General features: G+C 44.9%; 1 protein-coding gene across 8 annotated transcripts in view; it reads left to right on the forward strand.

Moving 5' to 3' along the window:
* RAP1GAP2 (RAP1 GTPase activating protein 2) overlaps positions 1-27,829 on the forward strand; it is a 264,858-nt gene that overhangs the window by 184,506 nt on the left and 52,523 nt on the right. For all 8 annotated transcript variants that reach the window (XR_007123396.1, XM_047707371.1, XM_047707373.1 and 5 more), the window contains one exon: positions 24,012-24,047. Coding sequence is in view for 7 of the 8 variants with exons in the window: in XM_047707371.1 (XP_047563327.1) it covers positions 24,012-24,047 (36 nt within the window). In the remaining variant the exon portion in view is untranslated. The remainder of the gene's footprint in view (positions 1-24,011; positions 24,048-27,829) is intronic.

Raw genomic sequence — 27,829 nt, forward strand, 5'->3', positions numbered from 1 at the left:
ACTTAGCTTAAATGTTTCCGAGTTCATGTGTCAATGCTTCATTCCTTTTTGTGACTGAATGATATTCCGCTGTGTGGGGATACTACAGTGTGTTCATCCCTCTGTTGGTGGACACGGGGATTGTTTCCATTTTCTGGCAGGTATGACTAGTGCTGCTGCTGTTCACTGTACAAGTGAACAACTTTTGTGTATAAGTATCTGTTGATTACCTGTTTTCGGTCCTAATCAGTCTATAGCTGGGGTAGAATTTCCGGGCCATATGGTAACACACTATATTTAACTTTTTAAAAAAAGATTTTATGTATTTATTTGAGAGAGAGAGAAAGAGAACACAGGCGGGGGGAGGGATGGAGGGAGAGGGAGAAGCAGGCTCTTTGCAGAGCAGAGAGCCCAAAGCAGGGCTGGATCCCAGGACCCTGAGACCTTGACCTGAGCTAAAAGCAGACACTTAACTGACTGAACCACCCAGGCACCCCTACATTTAACTTTTTGAGGAATCATCGAATTGTTTTCTACAGTGGCTACACCACTTTACATTCCTACCAGCAGTGCATGAGCCTTCCCATTTCTCTTCATGCTCACCAGCACTGGTTATTTTCTATATATATGTTTTTCATTATAACCGGCCAAGTAGGCGTGAAGTGGTATCTCACTGTGGTTTTGATCTGCATTTCCCAGTGATTAATGATATTGAGCATCTTGTGATTATCGTCCACTTGTATATCCTCTTTGGAGAAATGTCTGTTCAAGTACTTTGCCCACTTTTAAATTGGGTTGTTTGCCTTTTTGTTAAGTTATGAGGTTTTTTTTTTTTAAGATTTTATTTATTTATTTGACAGAGAGAAAGCGAGATCACAAGCAAGCAGAGAGGCAGGCAGAGAGAGAGGGGGAAGCAGGCTCCCTGCTGAGCAGAGAGCCCGATGCAGGGCTCGATCCCAGGACCCTGAGATCATGACCTGAGCTGAAGGCGGAGACTTAACCCACTGAGCCACCCAGCTGCCCAAGTTATGAGGGTTTTTTTTTTTTCTTTTTATATATTCTGGATACTAGGCTCTTATTAGATGCATGATTTGCAAATATTTTCTCCCATTCTGTTGATTTCTTTTGATTTCTGTGGTACTATCCAGTGAAGAACAAAAGGTTTTAATTTTGATGAAGGCCAATTTACCTCTATTTTCTTAATTAAAAAAAATAGTGTCATACGTAATAATCCATTGCCAAATCTAAGGTCATGAATATTTTCCCCTGTTTTCTTCTTCCTCTTTTTTTCTTAAAGATTTTATTTATTTAGAGCATGAGAGGTGGGAGGGTCAGAGAGAGAGAAGCAGACTCTCTGCTCAGCAGGGGGCCTGATGCAGGACTCGATCTTGAGACTCCAGGCTCCTGACCTGAGCCAAAGGCTGTTGCTTAAGCAACTGAGCCACCCAGGCGTTGCCCCCCACCCCCCTTGGTTTCTTCTAAGAGTTTTATAGTTTTAGCTTTTAGGTTTAGATTGTTGCTTTATTTTGAGTTAACTTTTGTTTATGGTATAAAGTGTAGGAGTCCGGGACGCCTGGGTGGCTCAGTTGGTTAAGCAGCTGCCTTCGGCTCAGGTCATGATTCCAGCGTCCTGGGATCGAGTCCCGCATCGGGCTCCTTACTCAGCAGGAGCCTGCTTCTCCCTCTGCCTCTGCCTGCCATTCTGTCTGCCTGTGCTTGCTCTCTCTCCCTCTCTCTCTGACAAATAAATAAAATCTTAAAAAAAAAAAAATAAAGTGTAGGAGTCCAACTTCATTGTTTTGCATGTGGGTATCCAGTGTTTCCAGTACCATTTGTTGAAAAGACCATTCTCTCCCCAGTGAGTGGTCATGGCATCCTTGTCCAAAGTCAGTTGGCCATAAATGTATGGGTTTCTGTCTGGACTCTCAATTCTATTCCATTGCTCTATGTGGCTATCTTATGTCAGTGCCACACTGCTTCAATCACCATAGTTTTGTAGTAAGTTTTGAGATTGGGAAGTGTGAGTTCTTTTTCAAGAGTGTTTGGTTGATGGTCATCAAGAAAAATGGAAAAAGGACCCAAATAAATAAAATTAGAAATGAGAGAGGACTCTCTGCCTGCCTCTCCGTCTACTTGTGATCTCTCTCTGTCAAATAAAAAAAAAAAAAAAGATAGAAATGAGAGAGGAGAAATAACAATTAACACCACAGAAATAGAATTATAAGAGCATACTTTAAAAATTATGTGTCGGGGGGGCCTGGTTAAGCCTCCAATTTTTGGTTTCTGCTTAGGTCATGATCTGAGGCTCGTGAGATCAAGCCCTGCATTGGGCTTCATATTCGCAGTGGAGTCTGCTTGTCCCTCTCTTCCTGTGCTCCCCCACCTACCCTCTCTCTGTCTCTCTGTCTCTCTGTCTCTCTCCAGAATGAGTATGAGTGTGGGGAGTGACATAGGGAGAGGGAGAAGCAGACTCCCCACTGAGCTGGGAGCCTGATATGGGGGACTCTGGGATCAGGACCTGAGCCAAAGGCAGACACTTAACCAACTGAGCCACCCAGGAGCCCCTAAATAAGCAGAATATTGGAAAAAATTATATGCCAGTAAACTGGACAACCTAGAAGAAATGCATAAATTCTTAGAAATATACAGTCTTCCAAAACTAAAGCAGGAAGAAATGGAGAATCTGAACAGATCAATCACAGGTAATGAAATTGAAGCAGTAATCAAAAAACTCCCTAAAAATAAAAGTCCAGGACCAGATGGATTTACTGGGGAATTTCACCAGACATTTAAAGAAGAGTTAGTACCTATTCTCCTCAAACTATTTCAAAAAACAGAAGAGGAAGGAAAGCTTCCAAATATATTCTAGGAGGCCAGCATTACCCTGATACCAAAACCAGCCAAAGACACCACAAGAAAACTATAGGCCAATATCCCTGATGAACATAGATACGGAAATCCTCAACAAAATATTAGCAAACTGCATACAATAATACATTAAGAAGATAATTCACCACAATCAAGTGGGATTTATTCTGGAGATGCAAGGATAGTTAAGTATTTGCAAATCAATGTGATACACCACAAAAAGACAGGATAAAAAATCATATAGTCATTTCAATAAAGGCAGAAAAAAATTTGGCAAAATTCAACATCCATTCATGATAAAAACTCTTGAAAGTGGGGTTAGAGGGAACATACCTCAACTTGATAAAGAAATATGAAAGATCCACAGCTGACATCATACTCAGTGGTGAAAAACCAAGAGCTTTTCCTCTATAATCAGGAATAAGGCAAGGATGTCCACCCTTGACAGTTTTATTCAACACAGTTATGGAAGTCCTAGGCATAGCAATCAGATAAGAAAAAGAAATAAGAGGCATCCAAACTGTTAAAGAAGTTAAACTGTCACTATTTGCAGATGACATGGTATTATGCATAGAAAATCCTAAAGACTTGGGACGTCTGGGTGGCTCAGTCAGTTAAGCGTCTGCCTTTGGCTCAAGTCATGATCCCAGGGTCCTGGGATTGAGCCCCACATTGGGCTCCCTGCTCAGCAGAGAGCCTGCTTCTCCCTCTACCTCTGCCTGTGGCTCTGTCTACTTGTGTTCTCTCTCTATCTCTGTCAAATAAATAAATAAAATCTTAAAAAAAAATCACTGTTGTATACCTGAAGCTAATGTGACATTGGTGTGTCAGCTATACTCAGATTAAAGAAAGAATGTTTTGGCTGAATATTTTCCCTTGAGTGTCCAGATCAGCATTAGGATCAGCTTTTCAATTTCTACAAAGAATCCAGTTGGGATTCTAATAGGGGTTTGGGTAGTATTGCCATCTGAAGAATACTGCATCTGCCAACCCACCAACAAAGGATGTCATACTATTTATTTAGGTCTTCTTTAATTTTTTTCATTACTGTTTTGTACTTTTCAGTGTCTAAGTGTTTTACCTCCTTGGTTAAATTGTACTAGGTTTTTAAAAATGCTTTCGTAAATGGAACGGTTTTCTTAATTTTCTTTTTAGATTTTTCATTGTTCATATATAAAAACAACTGATATTTGTTTATTGATCTTATAGTCGGCAGTTTTACTGATGTCCTTTATTTACTTTCATAGAGTGTGTGTGTGTGTGTGTGTGTGTGTGTGTGTGTATGTGTGTGTATTTGGGTTTTCCTTTTTCTTTCCTTTTTAAAAAATATTTTATTTATTTATTAGAGAGAGAGCAAGACGGAGTGTGCAGGCAGGGGAATGGCAGAGGGGAGCGAAAGGGAGAGACAGAATCCCAAGCTGACCCCATTCTGAGCACAGGGCTCAGCGTGGAGCTCCATCTCATGACCCTGAGATCATGACCTGAGCCGAAATTTAGAGTCAGATGCTTAACCAACTGAACCCCCCAGGAGCCCCTGCGTTTTTCTATGTGGGATCATGTCATCTTTAAACATATATAGTTTTGGGGCGCCTGGGTGGCTCAGTGGGTTAAAGCCTCTGCCTTCGGCTCAGGTCATGATCCCAGGGTCCTGGGATCGAGCCCCGCATCGGGCTCTCTGCTCAGCAGGGAACCTGCTTCCTTTCCTCTCTCTGCCTGCCTCTCTGCCTACCTGTGATCTCTGTCAGATAAATAAAAACAACAACAAAAAAACATATATAGTTTTATTTCTTCTTTTCCAATTTGGATGCCTGTTATTTCTTTCTCTTGCCCAGTTGCTTTGGCTAGAAATTTCATCACCTTGAATAGTAGTGGTGAGAGTGGGTGTCCTTATTTGGTTTCTGGTCTTATGGATACTGTTTCAGTGTCATTGAGAATGAATTGGGTTTAAAAAAAAAAAAGGCCTTTATCATATTGAGGAAATTCCTTTCTATTTTTATTTTTCTGAGTGTTTTTATTATTGGATTTTGTCAAGTGCCTTTTCTGAATTAGTTGAGATGATCGTGTGGGATTTTCCCCTCTTCATTCTATTAATACAATGTATTGCATTGATTTTCTAGTGTTGAACCAACTTTGCATTCCTGGGATAAATCCTACCTGGTCATGGCTTATGGCATGGTGTTCACTTTGGTTTGCTAGTATTTTGTTGAGGATTTTCGCATCTGTATCAATCAGGGATATTGGTCTGTAGCTCCTTTCCCTTGTAGTTTCTTTGTATGGTTTTGATAGTGCTGGCCTTGTAGGATGAGTTGGGAAGTGTTCCCTTCTATATTCTGGAAGAGTTTATGAAGGACTGGTGGTAATTTTTACTGAAGCGCTTGGCAGAATTTACCATGCTGCTTTCTGATCTTGGACTTTGCTTTGTTGGGAGGTTTTTGATTATTGAATCAATTTCTTTACTTATTGCTTCACTCTTATGTTACTTGCGCGGAATCTGTAGTCATTTGCATTTTCGAATCCTGTCTTAGAGACTTAAATGGAATTCTGCTTAATTTTAAGAAGTCCTCTAAGAACCCAGCCATCTTCCCATTATTATTATTTTTTAATTTTTTAAAAAATATTTTATTTATTTGACAGAGATCACAAGTAGAGAGAGAGAGGAGGAGGAAGCAGGCTCCCTGCCTAGCAGAGAGCCTGATGTGGGACTCGATCCCAGGACCCTGAGATCATGACCTGAGCTGAAGGCAGAGGCTTAACCCACTGAGCCACCCAGGCAGCCCCCTTCCCATTATTTTTGGACACTGTTCCGTCTCTACTCTGGCCAGGTTGGTCCCTTTCACACACCACCTGCATTAAATACGATTAATTCCACAGGTTAGTCAAGTTCTCAGCGTGGTCCCTAGACCAGGAGTGTCAGTATCACCTGGGAACTTGTTAGGAATGGAGAGTCTCTGGCTCAGCATTAGAAACTCAGAGTGGGGCGGTGGTGGCTACAAAACCAGTTTTCAACAAGCCGCCCAGGTGGTTCTGTTGAGTCATCATTGCCAGAGAAAATCAGGAGTGCTGTAGGCTCCTGGCCCAAGCTGACATAGTTGAAGCAGTGTCTGCAGATGCTAGTTCCAGAGGGATGGGGTCCAGTGTGAACTGGTGGCATTGGTGACCGAAGAAGAGAAAGGGAGCAAGAAGGAAGGATGGGAGAGGAGTGGAAGGAGGCTTGCTTGGAACAGTCCCTGTATCGGGATGCAACTTATTGGAGGCCCCTGTTGGGGATGGGGTTCTCTCTCCGCGGGGAGGTGTGTAGTCTGTGGCCGAAGACAATGCTTACCAGGAGGAACACTGGCTGGGTGCAGCCCAGATTCTCAGGCCCGAGACAGCCTCCCTTCCTGCTTCATTCTCAGCTTGCTTGGCAGAGAGATCAGTCCGTCATTCAGCAGATACTTCTTGAACATCTACTATGTGTCAGGCAATTCTAGGCCCAAGGACAGAGCAGTGAGCAAAATAAAGAGCCTGCCTGTGAGGACCTTTTGTTCTAATGCACTACTCTCTGCCTTCTCGTGGGGAGGAGCCCCAGTGTTTTCCACAGGCCTTGGGAGCTAGCCTGGTGGCCACCTGGCCCCCTCATCCTTCCTACGCCATGGATGGGGGTCCTCTGAGCCAGCAGCAGAGTTAGTGCAATGAGGCTTGTGCTGTGGTTAGGCAGCCATGGGACACATTCATCTGGCTCCCTGTGAGGTGTGTGCTCTGGGTTCCTAGCTCTCCCAGCTTTCCAAAAAATCTTTTCCCCGAACTGTCCAGAAAGCCTTTTCTTTTGCAGTGCCTTCCTTGCCTTCGGGATAAGAAGCTCGCTCTGGTTTCCTCCTCAGCTGGCACTGCCCAGCCCACATCTCCATCCCATTTTCCTGGGGCTGTTGCAGGGTGGAAAATATCTTCTCCTCCATCCTTGCCTTGTTTTCATGTGTCTTGTTGCTGTCGACATGCCTCTGCCCCTTTGCATTCTAGATTCCCATCGGCAGGGGTAAGGAGACAGCTGCTACCGTGCAGGAACTTGCTCTGGGTTGGGTGCCATGCTGGGCTCTGCAGACGGGCTCAGGTTACCCCAGCCACAGCCCCGCTCCAAGGTGCAGCTGCTCAGGCAACACTGTCCTGTGCTGGGAGTGGTGAGGGTGCAGTATCTCCTGGACAGGGGCGATAGAAAGGCTGTTCACATGTAAACACACCCCAGCTCCAGGAGGGGAGGAGAGGAGCTTCAGACCTGATGGGCCGCAGATGGGTGGCAGTGGGTGTCCCTCTCCAAACAGGGTCAGGGAAAAGGAGGAGGGAGAGGGAACATGCTGGTGGTGGGTCTCCCAAGTGGGGATGGAACAAGAAGGAAAAAGCAGGTGGCCGGTTGTCTGCAGGGAAAGGCCGAATCTGTGTGCACAGCTGCTGAGGGCCAGAGGGAGGTAGGACACAGGGTGCTGAGATGGGAGGCAGTGGCCCTCCTGCCCTCGCATACGCCGTGTTCCTTCCTGGTTGCTGCTTCATCGCCTGGGTGGGGGGCTGGTGCCGGAGTGAACGAGTAGGGCCACCGAGAGGATTTCTCGAGACTGGCCTTGCAGATCCCGTTCACTTCTGCTCCTGCTGCCTTGGCCCTCCTCCTGGGTTCTACCCCCAAGGACTGGCTTTGCCCTTCTGAAGGAAGACCAGATGGTTTCTATATCGGGAGGTGAAGAGGACGGCGTTGAACCCAAACAAAACCCTGGGGCCCAGCCTGTGATTTCCTTGGCTGGCTGCTGGCTCTCGGTGATTATCTGACGGCCTACTTGACTGGCTGCTGAAGTGGGGGCCTGAGGGGAAGCGCCGGCTGTGGCTCCGATCTGGGTGGCAACGGTGGTTGCTAATAATAAATTGGACAGCTGAGCGGACGCTGCTATCGATGAGGAGGCTGAGTTACATTTCTCTGTGAAAACCCGATACCTAGCTTCCTGACAGAGGGGGTTCCCTTCCCGAGGATAGGACTTCATTCGGGCTTGAAGGGCCTATGGGACAGTGTGGGTGAGTCAGTGAGCATTTATTGCATGCCTTCTGTGTGCCCTCAGCTGTGTGACACAATCTCAGGGGGGTGTGGACAAGGATAGGTCTGAGTGGCTGGAGCTGCTGTTCTGGGCTGGCCTGAGTCACCCTGCTTCTGGGTGGAAAAAGAGACTTGCTCTTTGCCAAAGCTGGAACTGTCCCATCGGAAAGTTCAGTGAGTCACCGGGAAGTGGGGCTGGCACAGCTGAGGCCAAGTTGCCACTGTTCTCTGCTTCTGGATGCTGTCCACCCAGCAGTCATCTGCCCCGTGCATTATTCAGGCCTGAGGCCGGATCTCTGCCCTTTCAACTCCCCACCTGTGCTCCAGCATCTTCATGGAGGAAACACAACCCCCCCCTTTTTAAAAGATTTTATTTATTTGTCAGAGAGAGAGAGAGAGCGAGAGAGAGTGCACAAGTAAGCAGAGCGGCAGGCAGAGGCGGAGAGAGAAGCAGGCTCCCCGCTGAGTAAGGTGCCTGATGCGGGACTCAATCCCAGGACCCTGGGATTATGACCTGAGCTGAAGGCAGCCACTTAACCAACCGAGCCACCCAGGCATCCCTAAAAACCCATTTTTAACAGTAACTTAACTATACTGCCTCTGGGAAGACTGTCAAGAAAAAGATAAGAAAAGCTGTCTTCTCAATCAGGAACACCCCTAAAGTTTTCAGACCATCTCCCAGCAGGACAAAGCTCACTTGCAGAATGAGCTTTCTAACAGTAAATAGCAACTACCAGAAGGCACTGAGTGCTCGCCATGGACCATGTCCTGGCCAGTACTTCTCAAGTCCATATTCTCAGTTTCCTTCTGTGACCCCTGAAAGGCAGGGCTGATTCTGCCTTCAGGTGAGGGAGTGAAGATACCGTGGGTATCGTGTCTCATGCTACACAGGGGGGTGGCAGTGGGCTGACTACTTCCCAAACCCAGCTTTGACCACTGGATTCTGTTGCCTCCTGTGTCCTTCCACGGGACATGAGTGCTGTAGCTCTCTGCGCCTTGCAAGTTAAGCCTGAATTCCTGGCATGTGAAGTTTCTCAGGCCTAGACCCCAGGCTCCCTTTCCAGTGTCATCTTCAGGATGTTGACCCAGAGGCGTGTCTGCCAGGTTAATCCACTCACTTACTCTTCGTTGAGCGCTCATGATGCTTCTCCATCTTTCCACCTGTGTCTATATAGGAACCATTGTCTATAATGTGCCTCCCTGCTCCCCCATTCAAAGTGATTTCTGTTTATCCTTTAAGGTCTAGTGGATCCCATTTCTTGCAAGAAGCCTTCCTTGGTGTGGTGGTATTAAAATGTGTTTACACATTTTTTTGGTACTTCTCGGGAGGTGGAACCCGATTCCCCTCCCCTTGTGTGTGGGCTGCCTGTGAACACTGGCTTCTAATGAAGAGGACAGAGGGGAATATGATAGTGTGCAGTTTCACAGACGAGGTAATAAAAGGTACTATAGCTTTGTCTCTTGGCTCATTCACTCTGGGGAGGGGGTGACATTTTGAGGACATTCCGGCAGCCTGTGGAGAGGTCCGTGTCCTGAGGAATGGGGCCTTGTGAGTGTACCGCATTGGAAGAAGACACCCCAGCCCCAATCAAGTCTTCAGATGATGCAGCTCCTGATCCCATCCTGACAGCAACCACCTGAGAAATTCTGAGCTAGACCCATACAACTGAGCCACCTCTGAATTCCTGAACCAAGGGAATTTCGAGTCACTAAGTTTTGGAGTCATTTGTTACACAGCAATAGAGAAATAATACACTTGACCTTCCAGCCAGAAGTGCTTCAGGCCTCCTCTGAACACTGGGGCACTGGGCAGCTGTAACGTAGCCCTGGCAGATCAAATGCCCTGAAAATTGGGGCCTTGCCTAGAACTTCCAGTGTCTGGCCCATGCCTTGCAGGTGCTTAGTCATTTGAGGTTAACATTAAATAGTACAAAGGCATTGTCTAAGAACACACAGATTTTTTTTTTTTCCCCATACAGAGGATTTTTTAACTGGCAGTTTGCATGGGTAACAGAGAGTAAGTTGGATATGGGGGTGATTAAGAAGGGCCCCAGACTGTAATCCACACAGCCAAGGTTAGACCTGGAGGTGAACTGGCCTGAATCCAGGGACGTTCTTGGGTACCAAAGTCAGCGTCATTGTGTCCCTGGACACCTTGTGATGAAGATGGGGGAAGGGCCCGGAGCAGGCGTTTAGAGAAGCAAAGAACACAATGCCAGAGCTTTCACTTATGTGTTGAGGTCTTTTTTTTTTTTTTTTAAAGATTTTATTTATTTATTTGATAGAGGGGGGAGAGCACAGAGGAGAGTGAGAGGGAGAAGTAGTCATGCTGCTGACCGGGGAGTCTGATTCGTGGCTCAATCCCAGGACCCTGGAATCATGACCTGAGCCGAAGGCAGATGCTTACCTGACTGAGCCACCCAGGAGTCCCTGTGTGTTGAAGTCTTAAAAACTATTGCTGGGGGGGCGCCTGGGTGGCTCAGTGGGTTAAGCCGCTGCCTTCGGCTCAGGTCATGATCTCAGGGTCCTGGGATCGAGTCCCGCGTCGGGCTCTCTGCTCAGCAGGGAGCCTGCTTCCCTCTCTCTCTCTCTCTGCCTGCCTCTTTGTCTACTTGTGATCTCTCTCTGTCAAATAAATAAATAAAATCTTTAAAAAAAAGAAAAAACTATTGCTGGGTAACCTATTACTCCAAAAATAATTTATAGTTGTTACAGAAAATGTGAAAAATACTGAAAAGCAAAAAGGAAAAAAATTATCCTTAACCTATAACTTATTTTGGCATTTATCCTTCAAGTTATTTATTTTTTTTTTGGATGAGGGATGTGTGTATTCACATGCAGACCTATACATTTGTATCTATACATATATACATATATATTCTATATCTGTATATCAGTATCCATGAATGTTACATAGGAAATACACACACAAACACGATTTTTATATTTAATTGAAAAAAATGGGATCGCCTAAACTCCATTTTTCTCACAGTGCGTTTTGAATCTTTGTTTTTGTATAATTAGCATAGATCTCCTCTCATAGTATTTTTGGTAGGGGCATAATTTCATGCATTATTTACTCTTTCCCTCACTGGTGGGTACTTCGGCTGTTTCTACTTTTTTTTTTCCTTAAAGATTTTATTTATTTGACAGGGGGAGAGACAGAGAGAGAGAGACAGAGGAATGGAGAGAGAGAGAGACATGTGGGTGTGAGCCCACATGCAGGGGGAGGAGCAGAGAGAGAGGGAAAAGCTGACTCCTTGCTGAGGAGGAAGCCCTGAGAAGACAAATGCTTAACGAACTCAACCAACTTGAGCCCACCAGGTGCCCCTGGTAGTTTTCTACTTTTTTGCCTGTAAACAACATCGCAACAAATATCATTGTATAGTTGCCCAAATACTGCATTAGGGTAAATTTCCTAGAGTGGGTTTATTGGACCAAAATACATGAACATTTTTTGGGAAAGATTTTATTTATTTGTCAGAGAGAGAGAGAGAGAGAAAGAGCACAAGCAGGGAGAGTGACAGGCAGAGGAAGAAGCAGACTCCCCACTGAGCAGGGAGCCCAATGTGGGGCTTGCTTCCAGGACCCTGGGATCATGACCTGAGCTGGAGGCAGATGCTTAACTGACTGAGCCACCCAGGTGTCTCATACGTGAACATTTTTAAAGCTGTGGACAGAGAGCACCAAATTGCCCTTCAGAAAGATTGTACCCAGTACACACTTAACCTACACAGTCCCTGTACCCTTAATACCATATCCTTGCCAACCAAGTTTTCTTTTTAATCTCAGCCAATCTGACAGATAAAAGATGTTGCCTTATTATCATAATTTCTTTAATAACTAGGGAGGTTGGGCATGTACTGTGTCTTTTCTGTTCATTTTATTTTTCTCCTTTAGCAAATTGTTCACATCTTTTGCACATTTTAAAAAAAAAATTTTTTTTTTAAGATTTTATTTATTTGACAGAGAGAGATCACAAGTAGATGGAGAGGAAGGCAGAGAGAGAGAGAGAGAGAGGGAAGCAGGCTTCCTGCTGAGAGAGAGCCCGATGTGGGACTCGATCCCAGGACCCTGAGATCATGACCCGAGCCGAAGGCAGCGGCTTAACCCACTGAGCCACCCAGGCGCCCCTGCACATTTTTTTTTAAAGATTTTATTTATTTAATTGACAGACAGATACCGCAAGTAGGCAGAGAGGCAGGCAGAGAGAGAGAGGAGAAAGCAGGTTCCCCACGGAGCAGAGATCCTGATGTGGGGCTCGATCCCAGGACCCTGGGATCATGACCCGAGCCGAAGGCAGAGGCTTTAACCCACTGAGCCACCTAGGCGCCCCTTTTTTGCACATTTTATGGTTTCCCTTACAAAATGTATTTATTTGAGGGGCGCCTGGGTGGCTCAGTGGGTTAAGCCGCTGCCTTCGGCTCAGGTCATGATCCCAGGTCCTGGGTTCGAGCCCCACATCGGGCTTTCTGCTCAGCAGGGAGCCTGCTTCCTCCTCTCTCTCTGCCTGCCTCTCTGCCTACTTGTGATTTCTCTCTGTCGAATAAATAAATAAAATCTTTAAAAAAAAATTAAAAAAATGTATTTATTTGAAATTTGGTTATGCGAGTTGTGTAGGTCTGTGTGCTTATGAAGTAGGCTGTATGTAAAGCATAACCCCCCTTTACTATTCCCACTCTCTCTTCTCGATATACAGATAGGCAACCTTTGGTTTTGTTTTTATAAAAATGTGATCATATTCTGTGTGTTCTCCAATTTGCTCTCCCCACCCCCTTAATGTATCTTGGAGAGTGTCTCATGGAAGTAGTAACTCTATTGCTTTCTTTTGAATGGCCGCATAATTTGTTTGAAACAGATTTATAGAGATACAATTTTTGTACCAAGGTCACCAATTTAAAATGTATAATTCAAGGATTTTTTTTTTGTATGGTCACAGAATTGTGCAACCATCACAACAATTGAATTTAGAATATTTTCATCACCTCAAAAGGAAACCCTCGTACACCTGAAACTATTACAACATTGAATGTTAACTGTACTGGTATTAAAATGAAAAAAAAAAAAAAACCCAAACCAAAAACAACCAAGAAACCCTATACCCTTTAGCCATCATTCTCCACATCTCCCATTTCCTTTAGTCCTAGGCAACCACAGACCTACTTTCTGTCTCTATACATTTGCCTTTTCTGAACATTTCCTACAGAATGAATCATAATAGGTGGCCTCTTGTGTTCTGGCTTCTCACACTGTTTTCGAGGTTTACCTGTGTTGTGCGTAGCATGAATAAACACATAATTCTTTTTTTTATGGCTGAATACTGTTCCACTGTGTGGATATGCCAGAATTTGTTAGTTCATGAGTTAATGGCTGTTTAGGTGGTTTCTACTTTTTGGATGTTATGAATATGGCTGCTGTGAGTGTTGGTGTGTGAGTTTTTCTGGTGGCCATGTGTTTTCATTTCTCTTGGGTTATATACCTCGGAGTGGAATTCCTGGGTCAAATGGTGACTCAATGGTGAACTTTTTGAGGACCCGCCAAACTTATTTCCACAGTGGGTGCCCCATTTTGCATTCTCACTAGCAGTGTGTGAGGCCTCCAATTTCTCCACGTTCTTGCCAACACTTGCTCTTATTTCTGTTTGGTTATGGCCATTCTCATGCCTGGAAAGTGTTTCTCAGGGTGGTTTTGGTTGACGTTTCCCAATGACTAATGATGTTGAGTGTCTTTGCATGAGCTTATTGTCCATTTGTCTGTCTTCTTTGGAAAAATGCCTATTCAAATCCCTTGCTCATTTTTACATTATTGGGGCACCTGTGTGGCTCAGTTGGTAAGCCTCCAGTTCTTGGTTTCGGCTCAGGTCTTGATCTTGGGGTCCTGGGATCCAGTGCCATGTTGGGCTCTGCTCAGCTTGGAGTCTGCTCCCTCTCTCTTTCCCTCTGCCGTAGCCCAACTTGTGCACACACTCGCTCTCTAAAATAAAAAAAACTTTTTTTTTTAATTTTTTAAAAATTTTTTCAGCATAACAGTATTCATTATTTTTGCACCACACCCAGTGCTCCATGCAATCCGTGCCCTCTACAATACCCACCACCTGGTGCCCCCAACCTTCCACCCCCCACCCCTTCAAAATTCTCAGATCGTTTTTCAGAGTCCATAGTCTCTCATGGTTCACCTCCCCTTCCAATTTCCCTCAACTCCCTTCTCCTCTCCATCTCCCCTTGTCCTCCATGCTATTTGTTATGCTCCACAAATAAGTGAAACCATATGAAAATTGACTCTCTCTGCTTGACTTATTTCACTCAGCATAATCTCTTCCAGTCTCGTCCATGTTGCTACAAAACTTGGGTATTCATCCTTTCTTTTTTCTTTCTTTCTTTCTTTCCTTTTTTTTTTTTACAGCTTTATAAACATATATTTTTGTCCCCAGGGGTACAGGTCTGCGAATCGCCAGGTTTACACACTTCACAGCACTCACCATAGCACATACCCTCCCCAATATCCATAACCCCACCCCCCTCTCCCAACCCCCTCCCCCCATCAACCCTCAGTTTGTTTTGTGAGATTAAGAGTCACTTATGGTTTGTCTCCCTCCCAATCCCATCTTGTTTCATTTACTCTTCTCCTACCCCCTCAACCCCCCATGTTGCATGTCCTCTCCCTCATATCAGGGAGATCATATGATAGTTGTCTTTCTCCGATTGACTTATTTCGCTAAGCATGATACCCTCTAGTTCCATCCACGTCGTCGCAAATGGCAAGATTTCATTTCTTTTGATGGCTGCATAGTATTCCATTGTGTATATATACCACATCTTCTTTATCCATTCGTCTGTAGATGGACATCTAGGTTCTTTCCATAGTTTGGCTATTGTAGACATTGCTGCTATAAACATTCGGGTGCATGTGCCCCTTCGGATCACTACATTTGTATCTTTAGGGTAAATACCCAGCAGTGCAATTGCAGGGTCATAGGGTAGTTCTATTTTCAACATTTTGAGGAACCTCCATGCTGTTTTCCAGAGTGGTTGCACCAGCTTGCATTCCCACCAACAGTGTAGGAGGGTTCCCCTTTCTCCGCATCCTCGCCAGCATCTGTCATTTCCTGACTTGTTCATTTTAGCCATTCTGACTGGTGTGAGGTGATATCTCATGGTGGTTTTGATTTGTATTTCCCTGATGCCGAGTGATATGGAGCACTTTTTCATGTGTCTGTTGGCCATCTGGATGTCTTCTTTGCAGAAATGTCTGTTCATGTCCTCTGCCCATTTCTTGATTGGATTCTTTGTTCTTTGGGTGTTGAGTTTGCTAAGTTCTTTATAGATTTTGGACACTAGCCCTTTATCTGATATGTCATTTGCAAATATCTTCTCCCATTCTGTCAGTTGTCTTTTGGTTTTGTTCACTGTTTCCTTTGCTGTGCAAAAGCTTTTGATCTTGATAAAATCCCAAAAGTTCATTTTTGCCCTTGCTTCCCTTGCCTTTGGTGATGTTCCTAGGAAGATGTTGCTGCGGCTGAGGTCGAAGAGGTTGCTGCCTGTGTTCTCCTCGAGGATTTTGATGGATTCCTTTCTCACATTGAGATCCTTCATCCATTTTGAGTCTATTTTCGTGTGTGGTGTAAGGAAATGATCCACTTTCATTTTTCTGCATGTGGCTGTCCAATTTTCCCAACACCATTTATTGAAGAGGCTGTCTTTGTTCCATTGGACATTCTTTCCTGCTTTGTCGAAGATGAGTTGACCATAGAGTTGAGGGTCCATTTCTGGGCTCTCTATTCTGTTCCATGGAACTATGTGTCTGTTTTTGTGCCAGTACCAGGCTGTCTTGATGATGACAGCTTTGTAATAGAGCTTGAAGTCTGGAATTGTGATGCCACCAACTTTGGCTTTCTTTTTCAATATTCCTTTAGCTATTCGAGGTCTTTTCTGGTTCCATATAAATTTTAGGATTATTTGTTCCATTTCTTTGAAAAAAATGGATGGTACTTTGATAGGAATTGCATTCAATGTGTAGATTGCTTTAGGTAGCATAGACATTTTCACAATATTTATTCTTCCAATCCAGGAGCATGGAACATTTTTCCATTTCTTTGTGTCTTCCTCAATTTCTTTCATGAGTACTTTATAGTTTTCTGAGTATAGATTCTTAGTCTCTTTGGTTAGGTTTATTCCTAGGTGTCTTATAGTTTTGGGTGCAATTGTAAATGGGATGGACTCCTTACTTTCTCTTTCTTCTGTCTTGTTGTTGGTGTAGAGAAGTGCAACTGATTTCTGTGCATTGATTTTATATCCTGACACTTTACTGAATTCCTGTACAAGTTCTAGCAGTTTTGGAGTGGAGTCTTTTGGGTTTTCCACATAGAGTATCATATCATCTGCAAAGAGTGATAGTTTGACTTCTTCTTTGCCGATTTGGATGCCTTTAATTTCCTTTTGTTGTCTGATTGCTGAGGCTAGGACTTCTAGTACTATGTTGAATAGCAGTGGTGATAACGGACATCCCTGCCGTGTTCCTGACCTTAGCAGAAAAGCTTTTAGTTTTTCTCCATGGAGAATGATATTTGCGGTGGGTTTTTCATAGATGGCTTTGATAATATTGAGGTATGTGCCGTCTATCCCTACACTTTGAAGAGTTTTGATCAGGAAGGGATGCTGTACTTTGTCAAATGCTTTTTCAGCATCTATGGAGAGTATCATATGGTTCTTGTTCTTTCTTTTATTAATGTGTTGTATCACATTGATTGATTTGCGGATGTTGAACCAACCTTGCAGCCCTGGAATAAATCCCACTTGGTCGTGGTGAATAATCCTTTTAATGTACTGTTGAATCCTATTGGCTAGTATTTTGGCGAGAATTTTTGCATCTGTGTTCATCAAGGATATTGGTCTGTAGTTCTCTTTTTTGTTGGGATCCTTGTCTGGTTTTGGGATCAAGGTGATGCTGGCCTCATAAAATGAGTTTGGAAGTTTTCCTTCTATTTCTATTTTTTGGAACAGTTTAGGAGAATAGGAATTAGTTCTTCTTTAAATGTTTGGTAGAATTCCCCCGGGAAGCCGTCTGGCCCCGGGCTTTTGTTTGTTTGGAGATTTTTGATGACTGTTTCAATCTCCTTACTGGTTATGGGTCTGTTCAGGCTTTCTATTTCTTCCTGGTTCAGTTGTGGTAGTTTATATGTCTCTAGGAATGCATCCATTTCTTCCAGATTGTCAAATTTGTTGGCGTAGAGTTGCTCATAGTATGTTCTTATAATTGTCTGTATTTCTTTGGTGTTCGTTGTGATCTCTCCTCTTTCATTCATGATTTTATTTATTTGGGTCCTTTCTCTTTTCTTTTTGATAAGTCTGGCCAGGGGTTTATCAATCTTATTAATTCTTTCAAAGAACCAGCTCCTAGTTTCGTTGATTTGTTCTATTGTTTTTTTTTGGTTTCTATTTCATTGATTTCTGCTCTGATCTTTATGATTTCTCTTCCTCTGCTGGGTTTAGGGTTTCTTTCTTGTTCTTTCTCCAGCTCCTTTAGGTGTAGGGTTAGGTTGTGTACCTGAGACCTTTCTTGTTTCTTGAGAAAGGCTTGTACCGCTATATATTTTCCTCTCAGGACTGCCTTTGTTGTGTCCCACAGATTCTGAACCGTTGTGATTTCATTATCATTTGTTTCCATAAATTTTTTCAATTCTTCTTTGATTTCCTGGTTGACCCATTCATTCTTTAGAAGGATGCTGTTTAGTCTCCATGTATTTGGGTTCTTTCCAAATTTCCTCTTGTGATTGAGTTCTAGCTTCAGAGCATTGTGGTCTGAAAATATGCAGGGAATGATCCCAATCTTTTGATACCGGTTGAGACTTGATTTAGGACCAAGAATGTGATCCATTCTGGAGAATGTTCCATGTGCACTAGAGAAGAATGTGTATTCTGTGGCTTTGGGATGAAATGTTCTGAATATATCTGTGATGTCCATCTGGTCCAGTGTGTCATTTAAGGCCTTGATTTCCTTGTTGATCTTTGGCTTGGATGATCTGTCCATTTCAGTGAGGGGAGTGTTAAAATCCCCTACTATTATTGTATTCTTGTCCATGTGTTTCTTTGATTTTGTTATTAATTGGTTTATATAGTTGGCTGCTCCCACGTTAGGGGCATAGATATTTAAAATTGTTAGATCTTCTTGTTGGACAGTTCCTTTGAGTATGATATAGTGTCCTTCCTCATCTCTTATTATAGTCTTTGGCTTAAAATCTAATTGATCTGATATAAGGATTGCCACTCCTGCTTTCTTCTGATGTCCATTAGCATGGTAAATTCTTTTCCACCCCCTCACTTTAAACCTGGAGGTGTCTTCGGGTTTAAGATGAGTTTCTTGTAGGCAACATATAGATGGGTTTTGTTTTTTGATCCATTCTGATACCCTGTGTCTTTTGATTGGGGCATTTAGCCCATTAACATTCAGGGTAAGTATTGAGAGATATGAATTTAGTGCCATTGTATTGCCTGTAAGGTGACTGTTATTGTATATTGTCTCTGTTTCTTTCTGATCTACTACTTTGAGGGTCTCTCTTTGCTTAGAGGACCCCTTTCAACATTTCCTGTAGAGCTGGTTTGGTATTTGCAAATTCTTTCAGTTTTTGTTTGTCCTGGAAGCTTTTAATCTCTCCTTCTATTTTCAATGATAGCCTAGCTGGATATAGTATTCTTGGCTGCATGTTTTTCTCATTTAGTACTCTGAATATATCATGCCAGCTCTTTCTGGCCTGCCAGGTCTCTGTGGATAAGTCTGCTGCCAATCTAATATTTTTACCATTGTACGTTACAGACTTCTTTTCCTGGGCTGCTTTCAGGATCTTCTCTTTGTCACTAAGACTTGTAAATTTTACTATTAGGTGACGGGGTGTGGACCTATTCTTATTGATTTTGAGGGGGGTTCTCTGAACCTCTTGAATTTTGATGCTTGTTCCCTTTGCCATATTGGGGAAATTCTCTCCAATAATTCTCTCCAATATACCTTCTGCTCCCCTCTCTGTTTCCTCTTCTTCTGGAATCCCAATTATTCTAATGTTGTTTCGTCTTATGGTGTCACTTATCTCTCGAATTCTCCCGTCGTGGTCCAGTAGATGTTTGTCCCTCTTCTGCTCAGCTTCTTTATTCTCTGTCATTTGGTCTTCTATATCGCTAATTCTTTCTTCTGCCTCATTTATCCTAGCAGTGAGAGCCTCCATTTTTGATTGCACCTCATTAATAGCTTTTTTGATTTCAACTTGGTTAGATTTTAGTTCTTTTATTTCTCCAGAAAGGGCTTTTATATCTCCCGAGAGGGTTGCTTTAATATCTTCCATGCCTTTTTCAAGCCCAGCTAGAACCTTGAGAATCGTCATTCTGAACTCTATATCTGACATATTACCAATGTCTGTATTGATTAGGTCCCTAGCCTTTGGTACTGCCTCTTGTTCTTTTTTTTGTTGTGAATTTTTCCGCCTTGTCATTTTGTCCAGATAAGAGTTTATGAAGGAGCAAGTAAAATACTAAAAGTGTGGCAACAACCCCAGGAAAATATGCTTTAGCCAAATCAGAAGCGATCCCAAATTGTGAGGGGGGAGAAAGGGGATAAAAAGGGGTTCAAAAAGAAAAAAAAAAAAAAGAAACTATTTAAAAAAATAAAGCCGATAAAGAAAAAATATAAAAAGAGGAAAGAAATATATATATATTAGATAAACTATTTAAAAAACGTTAAAAAAGAAAACGGTAAAAGTTAAAAAAATTTAGCAGAAGAAGAGAAAAAGAAAAAAGAAATTGAAAAAGAAAAAAAAATTAAATTAACTGCAAGGCTAAAAAATCATGGGGAGAAAGCCATGAGTTCTGTGCTTTGCTTTCTTCTCCTCTGGAATTCCACCGCTCTCCTTGGTATTGAAACTGCACTCCTCGGTAGGTGAACTTGGTCCTGGCTGGGTTTCCTGTTGATCTTCTGGGGGAGGGGCCTGTTGTAGTGATTCTCAAGCGTCTTTGCCCCAGGCGGAGTTGCACCGCCCTTACCCGGGGCCCGCTGAGTAATCCGCTCGGGTTTGCTTTCGGGAGCTTTTGTTCCCTGAGCGCTTTCCGTAGAGTTCCGGAGGACAGGAATGAAGATGGCGGCCTCCCGGTCTCCAGCCCGGAGGAGCCGAGAGCCCGGGACCCCACTCCTCAGTGCGCCCTCAGAGAACAGCGCCCAATGACTCCCGTCACCCTGGCCTCCGGCCGCGCTCCGAGCCAACCGAGCCTGCGACTGGTTCAAGGCAACCCCGAGCTGAGAGTCACTCCTCGGCTCTGTCTCTGTAGCCGGCTTCCCCGCTCCAATACCGGTAAGCTCTGCGACACTCAGACACCCCCGATCCTTCTGCGACCCTGCGGGACCTGAGGCCGCGCTGACCCCGCCTGGGCTTCACCCCAGTTAAGCCTCTGGAGCGATGTCCCTCAGCGGAACAGACTTTTAAAAGTCCTGATTTTGCTCCATTGCTCCGTTGCTCCGCCGCTCGCTGGGAGCCGGCCCCTCCCCCCACGGTCTATCTTCCCGTCGCTTTGGATTCACTTCTCCGCCAGTCCTACCTTTCAGATAGTGGTTGATTTTCTGTTTCTAGAATTGCTGTTCTTCTTCTCTTCAATCTCCCGTTGGAGTTGTAGGTGTTTGCAATCTTTAGATAAGCTATTTAGCTGATCTCCCGCTACCCGAAGCAGTCTCAGCCTGCTACTTCTCCGCCATCTTGACTCCTCCCCCTCTAAAATAAAAAAAATCTTAAAAAAATTATTTTTATTATTGAGTTGTAAGAAATCTTTATTCTAGATACAAGTCCCTTATTAGATAGATGATTTGCAAATATTTCTTCTATTCTGTGAGATTGTCTTTTTGCTTACTTGACAGTGTCCATCGAAGCACAGTAGTTTTTAGTTTTGGTGAAGTCTAATTTATTGTGTTTTTTTTTGCTGGTGGTCCTCATTCTTTGGGTGTTCTATCTAAGAATCCATTGCCAAATGCAACGTCATAAAGACTTACTCCTGTGTTTTCTTCTAGTTTTTAAATTTTAGCTCTTACAGTTAGGTTGCTTACTGAACTCATTTATTATATTAGTTTCAATAGTTTTCTTAGTGAATTCCTTAGTATTTTCTTTTTAAAAAATTTAATTAATTAATTAATTTAGAGATTGCCGGTAGGGGGTGGGAACAGGGAGAGAATCTCAGGCAGACGCTGTGCTGATATCACATAGGCTTGATCTCCTGACCCTGAGATCATGATCTGAGCTGAAATCAAGAGTCACTGACTGAGCTAACCAGGTGCCCCTTTAGTATTTTCTATATACACGATCATGTCATCTGTGAATGGAGATAGTTTTGCTTCTTTCTTTCCAGTTTGAGGCCTTTTATGATAGTTTTTTTTTTTCTTTTTCTTTTTCCTTACTGTTCTGGCTAGAACATCTAGCACAGTGATAAATAGAAATGATGACAGTGGTTAGTTTTATTCCTTATTTTGTGGACAAAGTATCTAGTTTTCCATTATTATTTTTTAAAAAGATTTTATTTATTTATTTGGCAGAGAGAGAGATCACAAGTAGCCAGAGAGGCAGGCAGAGAGAGAGGAAAGCAGGCTCCCCGCTGAGTGGAGAGCCCAATGCAGGGGCTCAATCCCAGGACCCTGGGATCATGACCTGAGCTGAAGGCAGAGGCTTAACCCACTGAGCCACCCAGGCAGCACTAGTTTTCCATTATTAAGAATATTATTACATGTGGTTTTTTGTAGCTGCCCTTTTTCATGTTGAGGGACTTCCCTTCTATCTAGTTTTTTTTTTTTTTTTTTTTTTCCTAATTTCTAATCAAGAAAGGTTTTGGAGTTTTGTCAGATGCTTTATGTCTGTTGAATTGACAATATGGTTTTTGTTTTTATTCTATTTGTCTGGTGTATTATACGCATGGATTTTTGGATAAACCACCTTTACCATAATAAATCTCACCAGGTCACAATGTGTAATTCTTTTTATACATTGTTGGATTTGGTTTGCTGGTGTTTTTGAGTATTTTTGTGTCTATATTCGTAAGCTGTATAGGTCTGTAGTTTTCTTATGATGTCTTTGGTTTTGTTGTTGGGGTAATGCTAGCCTCCTATAATAAGTTGGGAAGTGTTCCCTCTCCTATTTTAAGATATTTTTTTTAAAAAAGATTTTATTTATTTATTTGACAGAGAGAGAGATCGAAAGTAGGCAGAGAGAGGGGGGGAAGCAGGCTCCTTGCTGAGCAGAGAGCCCGATGACAATGCGGTGCGGGTCTTGATCCCAGGACCCTGAGATCATGACCTGAGCCAAAGGAAGAGGCTTAACCCATTGAGCCATGCAGGCACTCCTGGAGTTTCTGAGGAACTAGTATTAATTCTTCTTTAATGGCAGAATTCACAGCTGAAGCCATCTGGACCTGGGCTTTTCCTTGTGTAGCTTCTTGATTACTAATTCAGTTTCTTTATTTATTATAGATCTTTTTAGATTTTCCATTTCTTAGAGTCATCATTGGTAGTTTGTGTGTTGCTAGAAATTGTCCATTTCATCCAAGCCATTTCATTTAATGGGACCCAGTTGTTCATACTATCCGAATGTAGCTCACTGTAACAAAATGCTGCTTCAGGGAACATCCATCCTTGTGCTTACATGGAAGCGTGCTTATAGCACAGATCCCTAGAAGTGGAATCACTGGGTCAGATGTCTGCGTGTGTAATTGTTGATTGTTTCTGCCCTTTTGTCCTCTTCCTGCTCATCTTTCTAGCCCTATTGATTTGTATAAATTCTTTCTGTCTAGGAATCTTGGTCTCCTGGAGACTGGAGTTGGTAAGGGTGCACAGAGCCAGTGGGAAGGATAGGTTCAGGAGTCGTGTGTTTCTCGGCTGCTTCTGGTTAAGGATGCTCAATGTGGGGGCCTGAAGCTCGTCTTCCATGCTGTACATTCCCACGGGGGGTTTCCAGACTCTGGGACCCGAACTGCTGGGGGTCAGAGACTGTTGCCTCCAAAAGGCCAACTGTGGCCCGAGGGGAGCTCATTTGAAGCCAGGGGACTCCACAAAGATCCTTCCCATGGTGGCTCTCTCTGGGAATTCTGTGGGCAGGGGTCTCCAGGTAATTCTGGCCCATTGCTGACTGCAGAGGAAGGGAGGGACGCTCTTCCTCCACATGAAGTGACAAGGACCTCCTTGTTTTTCATCATCACTGCTTTCTTTCCTTTCCTATTCATCTGAAGACTGTGTTCTGGGTGCTCATTAACTCATGGCTTGCCAGCGCCCAGATGTGGGCAGTGATGTTAAGGCAAGAAAGTGTAGCTATTTTTATGGAAGGGGAAGTGGGGAAACTGCTGAGAGATCTCTGCGTGGGTTTTGTTAGGGTAGAGCTTCTGGCCCCTCACCCCTCTGTTCCATTTCCTTTTTCTGCTTTTTGCATTTACCTGGAGTTTACAAGGAGGGTGCCAAAGCAGGTTAAACGTTTGGACTTTCATAGTTCAAGACTTTTTGAATAATCTGTCCAGGTCCCTGGAGGCTCCACTTCAGTGGTTTCCAGGCTTTGCTCACAACCTCTAGGGTCCCAAAGAGCTGCCTTGGGGATAGGGGACCGGGACGGGCACCGTAGGAGCTCAAGCCTCATGGCTGCTCTGGCCAGAGGGGCTCTGCTTCTACTGGTTTTATATGTTAGAGTTCTAAGTGAGGTTGGAGACAGGAGGACCGTGTGGCCACAAAAGTTTGGGAAACTACTTGTGTTGGACACCGTAGCCCCACCGTTGGGATGAAAAACATCCCAAACAGGACTCCTCCTGGAGACTGAATCCAAGGGCTGACAGGTGTTTTAGGGAACTTGACTTTTCCCTGGGGCCCCACAGGCTCCTCTCTCTTGACAGAGACTGAGTGCCTGCTCTCCCCAGGGCCATTTGCCAGCTTGGGCGCATGTAATTTTTTCTTTTGTTAGGGGGTGTTCTGGCCCGCCAGCCCTGCAAAGGCAAAATCAGATTACCTTCTGATTCAAATGACTCTTGTCTCCAGGGAAGCCCTGGGCTAGGCCTGCAGAAAATTGGTGAGGAGATTTTCTCAGCAGACCTCCAAGCTGATGCAACCTCTTTGTGTCTTTCAGTCGGCGGAGTTCTTCGAGATGCTGGAGAAAATGCAGGTGAGCATCCCCAAAGTGGGGAGGCCAAGCCCTGGGTGGGGGGGTGGGCGTGCTGCAGTGACCGTGCAGGCAACAAAACCAGGCAGAACATGGGAGCCTTGGAGGGAGGGGCAGAGAAGAGTGAACTGCCAGCCTGATGGCTGGGACTACCTCAGGCCATTTTTTGTGTTGAGTGGCACCGAGGATTCTGGGAAGGCTCCTGCCTGAAGATGGGGAGAAGATAGAAAGCAGAACCCCTCCAGCAGAGCAGATGTGGGTATACCCCCACAGATGTGGGGAGGGCTTGAAATGGTCCATTCTTCCTGGAATGGGTGGGAAAGAAAGTCTGAAAAAGAAAGCCCTTTCTTAGGGGAGGTCATCTTGTATCTGGGAGGCAGAACGGAGCGGGAGAGACCCACTAGAGGTCAAACCCGCACCTAACACTTGCTAGCACAAGTTCCTTCCCTTTTCTGAGCCTCTGGCTCCTGTTTTCTGTCTACTCACAGCACTATTTTCACCTCCCTCCGACACCAAATGTGTGGTGGTTTTTCCCCCACCAAGCAATTCTGTGACACCAGCTGGGTGTCCTACAGTCAACTCCATTCTGACTTCCGATCCCACAGGGCAAGGGCTCTGCCCCACAGGTCGCCTCCTCACCACTTTCGATGCCAGTCATTAGTCTGTTATCACCTGTGTTTCTGACCAACAGGCTATAGATTTGAGGTTCCCCTGACCCCCTGCTCAGGTTCGGTTTGTTTGCTAGAGTGGCTCACAGAACTCAGAACAGTTCACTTACTGGATTATCAATTTACTGTAAAGGGATATGATTCAGGAACAGCCAGATGGAAGAGTTGCAGGGAGCCAGGTGTGTGGAGGGAGGGGAAGAGCTTCCCTGACCTCAGGATGCACCTGTCTCCCTGCACCACCATGTACTCACCAACTCAAGCTCTCTGAGCCTATCATTTGGTTTTTTATGGAGGCTTCAGTACTTAGGCATGATTGGTTCAAACTCCCGGGAGGTTGGAGGGGTGGGACTGCACCTTCCAACCCTCTAATAGTGGTTGGTTCCCTGGGCATCCAGCTCGTCCTCAGCGGTATCCCAGAAGGCACCTCTTTAACAAAGGAATAACCTTGGAGCTTTCACCTTTATGGCCCTGGAGCTGTTTCAGGAACCAAGTACAAAAGATGAAGGATTATAACAAAAGATGCTTCCAAACGCTCCCATTGCTCTCATCGCTTAGGAAATTCAACAGCTTTTAGGAACTCTGTGCCAGGAATGGGGTGAAGACCAAAATAATGATTATTACAAATTATGCCACAGCCCCTCTAAAAAATAATTTTAAATTCCCACTTTCAGAGTTGTTGGGATAAAATAATATATGTCAATACTTGCTAGGCACTGCGGAAAAATCAGTGTTCAAAATGGATTTGGGGGCCTTTCTAATCACCCCTGACCAAGGGCCAGGGCTCATAGGTAAGAACTGCTGCCCTGCGGAGTATGGGGGTGGGGCAGTGCATCCGGAAGGCTTAACTGATGTAAGTGGGAAGGATGAGAAGACGATGTGGACAAGAGCACATGTATTTTTTTTTTTTTTTTAAGATTTTATTTATTTAGTGGGAGTGAAAGGATGGGGAGGGGCAGAGGCAGGAGAGGAAGAGAGAATATCGAAAGCAGACTGTGTGTTGAGCATGGAGCCCAGTGCAGGGCTTGATCCCACGGCCCTGAGATCATGACCTGAGCCGAAATCAAGAGTTGGACGCTTAACTGACTGAGCCAGCCAGATGCCCCAACAGCACATGTATTTTTTTTTTTTAAAGATTTTATTTATTTATTTATCAGAGAGAGAGAGTGAGCAAACATAAACAGGAGAGCGGCAGGCAGAGGCAGAGGCAGAGGGCGAAGCAAGCTCCCTGCTGAGCAAGGAATCCTCCCCTCACCCCGGTGAGGGACTTGATCCCAGGATCCTAGGATCATGACCTGAGCTAAAGGCAGACGCTTCACCGATTGAGCCACCCAGGTGTCCCTAGCACATGTATTTTAAGCACTTTTCTCAGCTCAGACACTGACAAGTATTAGCCCCTTTCTTCCTGGTGAAACCCATAGGAAGCAGCTCTATTATCGCCAATGTCCCCTTTTCACAGGTAAGAAAACTGAGGCACAGAGGTCTTGCTTAAAGCACTCAAGCGCTTGTGGGTAGCAAGCAGTTTCCGAGCCAGAAGTCTTAGCCGTTATGAAGCTGTTTGCCCTAAGTAGATGGTACCAGCTCAAGGAAGGACGGAAGGCTCTGTGGCAATGGTTTGGAGACGCAAGAGGAGAGGCAGATAGGGTCCTGAGGTGCAGGGGGAGCTCCCGAGGTGTGCACAGGGAAGCCAGGTCACCCTAGCCCTGGGGAAGTTCAGAAACCATTGGAGGGAAGAATCCTGCTGCTAACGGTTGTGCCATTGTCACGAACAAGTGACTAAGAGCCTCCTCTGGGCCCAGCAGTGTGTGGACTGCGCACTAACTTTATAGACATTTAGGGACCTTGGTCAGGTTATGGAAAGAGGATTGGCATGCGCTCTGACAGCAAGTGGTGGGAGCTGGTGTGTAATTACGTGCTCAGCTGCCTGGAGTAAAGCGGGGATTTTCACCCTGAGCCCTTGAAATCCCAGCTTTCGGGGAAGCTGGCAGGGGATTTGCGGCTTCCCTGGCCTTCTCTTCATTTGTTCCCATAACCCACCAGTCCCTCACCCCCATCTGGAGACCCCAGCCCCCCACAAAGAGCTCTCTGTTTGAGCACATAATTCAGCCTCACTTAACTGGCCTCCATTTCTTCTGTTACTACACTGCTGGGCTTGACTTCTCAACCAGATTGTGACCCTCTTGAGGGCGGGGGTCTGGCGTCTAGGCTCCCTCTGTATGTTTGTAGCAGCGGACCTCCAATGGTCTGCCCATTCCATCTCTGTTGAGACGGCCAGGGACTGAAAAACTTCCCTGGCCTCCAAGAGGCCCACAGTTCCAGCTCCTCTGATGGACAAAACCTCACATATGGGGAAATACTGGGAGTGAAGCAGGTGGCATGGTGTGGCCAGATCCTGTGCTTGGGTGTGGGTGCCACCGCTTCCCAGGCTGTGGCTGTGGACACTGAGTCTCAGAGCCATCAAGTGCTCTGTGAGTCATGGTGAGCTGAAACTCAGATCTGGGGCTCCTGACCCCCCTATCTGAGAGTGGAGGAATTGGAAGAGGGCACAATCTCTATGAAGCAACGTGGACTAAGTAGACAAGCTTTAGGTCCATTTGGTCCTGGGTTCCAAGTTTTAACCCCGACACTGTCTAGCTGAGTGTCCTTGGTCAAGTGGCTTTAGCTCTCTTGTCCTCAGTTTCTTCATGGTAGGGAAAAAGGGGGATGAGGACAATGCTGATTGCAAAGGCAGACCCACGGAGGGGAGAGGGCCCAGAGCTGGGCGTGGCTCTGTTGTCAGGGAGGGAAGGGGAAGGGAGGAGGTTTGCTTTCCTGCCCAGGGGCTGTTCCCAGGTATGGGTGACTAATGCAGGACAAACAAAACAAACTCCTGACATCACCCCCTTCCCCATCTGCCCAGTTTGCTTCCCTGGACAGGATCTGCTGGGCCACCCAGGTGGTTATCTCCCCGTGTTGGGAGAGGAGCACCTGTCCAGTGGGAGGGGTCCTCCCACACCCTCCTGAGCAATGCTGTAGAGTGACTCAGCCTGGAGAAGTCCGGAGACACTGAAGTCTAAATCCAGCCAGTGAGCAGGAGCCCTGGGCTCAAGGGCCTGTGGGATAGGATAGTGCACTTGGACG

Source organism: Lutra lutra, chromosome 16 (genome assembly GCF_902655055.1).
Source record: "Lutra lutra chromosome 16, mLutLut1.2, whole genome shotgun sequence".
Classification (NCBI taxonomy): domain Eukaryota; kingdom Metazoa; phylum Chordata; class Mammalia; order Carnivora; family Mustelidae; genus Lutra; species Lutra lutra.